Genomic DNA, 5,216 nt, shown 5'->3' with positions numbered 1-5,216 from the left:
CGGAGCCGYGCCCGCGCGGTCTGTGCCGCACTGCTCGGCGCCCCGGGCGGGCGCAGGTGCCGGTGCACGGCGCTGCCCGCCCCGCGCCCCCGCCGCCCTGCACGGCTCTCCCCAGTCTCGCTGCAGGCTCTGCTCCTGGCCGCGGGGAGGGAGGATGCGCTGAGGCCAGAGAGGTCTTTTTGTTTCAGCGCTTGGTTGTATCTGCTGGGAGATGTGAGGGAGAGGCGAAGATTTGGAAGGACTTCGGCAAGTCTTCCCCCCAGGGGAAATAACGCAGACCTAAGCGATCAAGAAAACATCTTTCCCCTTAAAGAAGATTTATCAAGCTAGGTTATTTCAAGGAAAAAAAAAAAAAAAGATAATTCGAAAGATAGTCCGTTGCAGGGCAGACTGTCTATTTGTACCAAGAGAGGTGTAGTTTTCACAGGACATAAAATACTCCATTTAGACTGGCCAAAGATTTCTATTTCTGTGGGTACTTTGTRGATTTTAGAGCCGAAGATTAATGTGACCGACATGAGGTGTTGGACCATCACAGAAATTAACAAAACAGCCCGGCAACCGATTCGGTACCTTCCCGTGGTCCCCCCAAAGACCCTGCGGGTACAGGGCCAAAAGATGAGTGCAGCGTACGGGGAGAACTTGCGCCGAGTCAGAAAGAGAGACCAGAGAATAGAAATAAACATCTCGGTCCGGCAGCGTAAGCGAAGGGAGCGCTTTGCCCGCGTTACCAGAATAGGTTGCATTTACACGAATACCGTTCCGAGATTGTTTTAGTTTCGTCCGTACTCATCAAAAGCAGCAGATCTCCAAACGTAGGTGATCTTTAATATTGGCCAAGATAATCAGCAAATCTTTTACTGCTACGTTACACGGAGATTTCTGTAACAAATATATTTAGAAATCAAAACGGGCGATTTAAAAGCGATTTGAAATATAATGAAATAAGATAATATCATGAGATAATGAAAATTAAAGTAATTTCACTAATAACAAAAACGACTGTTTTGGTTAAATAGTTTAAAAATAAAATTAAATTAAAATTTAGCTCCTCTAATAACAAGCTATTTTAATTTATTCTGTTCTAGCAGTTACCGTTTGAATTTTAAAACATCATTTCAAGATTGGCGATGCTTTGTGATAACCTGTAATGCGGTGGGGGAAAGGAAGTAACGAAGCGTAAATTGTCACTCGGAAGACAACAGGTTCGATCTTCCAAATGGCAGGTAAATGTTCATTGCATTTGTTTTATTATTTTAGCTTCAGAGGGAGGTCCCGCTTCTCACTTCTTGAAGCGGCAAGGGAGGACTCGGGCTCTGTGCTGCTGCGTTTGTGCGAGACCTCGCGGTGTCCACAGCAGTATTTTCGGTGCCGCGGTTTTAACAGCGCCTGGGGAGAAGCTGCAAGCGACACGGGCAGCGAGTCGCGGGGCTCCCGCGCCTCCGCGTAGCCTGCGGCTGCCAGCGCGTTGTGTCGAAAAGCAGCTCCGAGGAGCTGGCACACGCGTGCTCGGAGAAGCTAATTCCCCCCCTGCAGAAGCTGATGATGAATGAGTAGTTTTGAAGGAAGGGGGCAGGATCCCCCGTGCCCCGCTCGTGAGAGCGTTCCCGCCCGCAGAAGGGCTCCCGGGGCCGCGGGAGGCTGTCGGCTCGCACCCGCCTCCTGCCCCCGGGGCGCGCTCGCCCGCGGCGGGCACAGCCGCGTCCCGCGGGGCTCTGCCGCCGCGCCGCCCGCGCGGGGCGGAATCGTGACAGCCCTCGCTGCCAGGACCCGGCCCGAAACCCGCCGTGGCGCCTGCAGAGGCCATCAGGGGATAATGTATCGGATGCTATCGGGGATTCTCCCGCCACTGCCGCCGGGATGCCTGCTGAGGGGCTGCCGTCCGGGGGCAGGAGGCTGTGGGGGAAAGAGAGAGGCCAGGGCTTCCCAGGAGCAGTGCCAGGTGGATGCCCCCGAAGCAGGTTATTTATTGTGCAGAGATCCTTTCCCACCTGCCCAGCCGCTTCCTTCCCTCTCACACACGGGCACGACGGGGGGACGGGTCAGGCCCCTCCCCGGCCCTGGTCCCCTTGCAGAGGGCACCCTCCCCTCCCCTCCCCGCCCTTGCGGAGCCCTCGGTGCCCTGACACGGCCGGCTCCCTCTGGGACGTGTCCGGACAGGGACGGGGAGCGCCGGGTGCCTCTCGGACAGGGGAAGGGGGGTCCTGGCAGGCAGCCCGCACCCCGCAGGAGCTCAGGGAGATGCGAGTGCCTCCGCCAGTGCGAGAGGCACCTGGAAAGACATTTTCCCCTCGCTGGGAGAGGGACGGCCCGCCCCGGGCCGGGTCACTTCCCCTCGCTCGTGCAAGGGCGGAGGTTTCCCCACACGGTCCCCCGGGCCTGCGACCCCGCCGCCCTCGGGAGTCCCCACGGACATGCACAGAGCTGGCGGGGGAAGTCGTCCAGCACGTACTTACTGGCCACCTGGATCCCTCTAACAATTTCGCAAGTCTCTCCTAAAGCGAAGGGATGTTAGGGTGAGATTTAGTGGCGCTTGCACCAGAGGAAGGGTGGGAGTGATGTGTAGGGGAGATATATTCTCCCACAGTAACCTCTCCCCCTCCATCCCCAGCTCTGCTCGTCTCCCCCTCCCCCCGCGTGTCTGGTCTGGCTCGGTTCAGCAGAGCGGGCTGTGGGCAGCCCTTCGGCGGAGGTTGTGTGAATGGAGGATCGGCGTGGCTGACTCCTCCTCCCCTGCAAGCGCCTCTATTTGAGCTTTGCAAAGTTGAGGGCGAACAGGCATCCGAGGTGAGGCGTGCGAGGCGGCTGTGCCCCCCTAGCGCGCACGCACACGCACACGCACACACACGCACACGCACACGCACACGCACACGCACACCGCCCTGCGCTGCGCTGCGCTGCGAGCGGGTGCAACCCCGGAGGCGATCCTGGAGAACAACCTTTCCTTGTCGCTGTTGCCGGCTCCCGCAGGGCTGGACCCGGGGAGCTGCGTCGCGGAGCAAACTTCCCCCAAGGGGCTGAGCTCGCCAGCCTGGTGCCTGCAGCCGGAGCCGGCCTCCGGCTTGGCAGGCAGGGGCCAGGTGTCCTGGAATAAGTGCGGCCCGGGGGCAGACTGGCTGCCCGGCGGCAGGCAGAAGGTCTGCGAGCAGATGGGGTCCGATGTCCGAGATCTCAACGCGCTGCTGCCCTCCGTGCCCTCCCTGCCGGGCAACAGCAATTGCACCATGCCGGTGAGCAGCGCGGCGCAGTGGGCTCCCGTCCTGGACTTCCCCCCGGGAGCCTCCTACGGCTCGCTGGGGCCGCACTCCTTCATCAAGCAGGAGCCGAGCTGGAACGGGTCGGACCCGCACGAGGAGCAGTACCTGAGCGCCTTCACCGTCCACTTCTCCGGCCAGTTCACGGGCACGGCCGGGGCTTGCCGCTACGGGCCCTTCGGCGCCGCGCCGCCCAGCCAGCCTCCCTCCAGCCAGGCTAGGATGTTCCCCAACGGGCCCTATCTGCCCAACTGCCTGGAGAGCCAGCAAGCGATCCGGAACCAGGGTAAGGGCCGCGCCGCCGTGCGCCCCGGCCTCGGGCCGCAGCCCCCCAGGCATCCCCCTGCCCTGCCCTGCCCTGCCCTGCCCTGCCCTGCCCTGCCCTGCCGGGCCGCGCTCCGTGTAAACACCAAGCCGAGCCTCTCTGCCTGCCGCCGGCCGGGAACGGGTGGGCGAGCCAGCCCTCCCGTGCCTCCCCTCCCTCCCGGTGCGGGATCCACGTCGGTCCGCGGAGTTTTGGGAGCCGCAGGTTGCTCCTTCCCCCCCCCGCCCCGGGCGGCGGGCGGCTCTCCCGCCGGGCTGGCGGTGCTTCCTTCGCTCGCTTGGAGCAGCCTCCCTCCTCGCAAAGTTTTGTTTGGGCCGAGGATGGCGCAAGTCCTGTAATGGAGATCGGGCCAGTGCCCTGAGACAATTCTCTCTAAAAATCTTGGGGGGGGGGCGGCGGGAAATTACCTCCAAACCTCCTCCCGAACCCCGGAAACTGTTGTTCACATGTTGCTGCTTTCGAGTCGCTTGTCGAGTTAACCTTGCGAGCGCTGAATCCCCCCAGGCCGGGGTATATGCGTAGGAGCGGCGTGGGCCAGCTGGGGAATAGCTTTTAGTTTCTTTTAAGCATCTCCCTAGCTAGGGTAGGCTGAACTGTACAGCGCTGCGGACTCCGCTGTTCGCACTATCCTGAAACATTCCCGTGGGCTGCACGGCCGGGGCGATCGATCAGCCCCCGCATGTAGAGTCGGGGTTATCATCTAATAGTTTTTCTTCCAGTGGCTGCGGTTGAAACGTCTGCTGGTGCAAAACGGGGAGGAAGAAGGCAGAGGGAGAGAGTGCGCAGAGAGCTCGCTAGCGAGCTTCGGGTCCTGTTTCCCCTTACTTCAGCCGGCCCCGAAGGTGCATGTTGTGGAGCGCCTGCCCCGAGCTGCCGGCCCGAGGCGAGCTGCCGGGGGAGTCTGGCCGAGGGGCTCGGTCCGTCGCGGCCCCCAGACTTAGGGGACGGGAGGGTGCCAGAGGCGGCGGGCGCGGGGCCCTGCTCGCCGCGCTCTCGCTGCCTTTGCCGCGGGGTCGTGGGCGAGCTCGCCAAAGCGGGTGAAAACCCGATGCCAGCAGCTGGGGGCTTCTTTTGCACTGAGGGGCTTGTTTTTGCTCTCTTGCGGCCCAGGAAGGAGCTTCAGGCCTGCAGGTATGTCGACAACGCCTTGCCACATATCCTCAGAGTCGGGCTGGGGGCGATCGGCCCCGGAGGACCCGGGCGTTTCGGGCTGTCCCGTCGCTGGCGGCTGCGAAGGGAGGCAAGGCCGGGGGCGAGAGCGGAGGCCGCGGCCCGGCGGCGCGGGCTTTGGGCTCCCCGGCCAGGGGCGCCCCGCGGGCCGTTTGCTTGGAGGACAGGCGATGGCGGAGGTGGGAGGCGGCTGTTCTGCAACGCGGGAGCGCACAGCAGCGCGCCGCGTCCGCGCTGGCTGCGCTCGGCGCAGCTCCGTGGGGGGTGAGCGCAGCCCCAGTGCCACGGCTCTGCTGCCTGCGTCCCGCTGCGTGCCCAGCGCGGAGCTGCACGGACGGCAACGCGGTGCGAGGCGCCCCGGGACGCGTGAGCAGGCCCGGCCCCGGCTCGGGAAGGTGCGCAGCGTCCTTGGGAGCTCGGCTGGCGGCGTCGGCCGCACCGTGCCGTGCCGCGCCGCGCCGCGCCGC

At 63.0% G+C, this 5,216-nt stretch overlaps 1 protein-coding gene across 2 annotated transcripts in view; it reads left to right on the top strand.

Annotated features, from left to right (window-relative positions):
• Positions 1–2,810: 2,810 nt before the first annotated feature.
• Positions 2,811–5,216, top strand: part of WT1 (Wilms tumor 1) — a 38,589-nt gene continuing 36,183 nt past the window's right edge. Inside the window, exon 1 of one of the 2 annotated variants that reach the window (XM_026087692.1) lies at positions 2,811–3,540. In XM_026087692.1, the coding sequence (XP_025943477.1) occupies positions 3,150–3,540 (391 nt within the window). In that variant the 5' untranslated portion in view covers positions 2,811–3,149. The remainder of the gene's footprint in view (positions 3,541–5,216) is intronic. The other variant, XM_026087693.1, reaches the window with a different exon arrangement.

The sequence above is a fragment of the Apteryx rowi genome, unplaced genomic scaffold (assembly GCF_003343035.1).
Source record: "Apteryx rowi isolate R43461 unplaced genomic scaffold, aptRow1 scaffold_73, whole genome shotgun sequence".
NCBI lineage: Eukaryota > Metazoa > Chordata > Aves > Apterygiformes > Apterygidae > Apteryx > Apteryx rowi.
The sequence above is the reverse complement of the archived record's forward strand: the minus strand, read 5'-3'. Positions and strand labels throughout refer to the sequence as shown.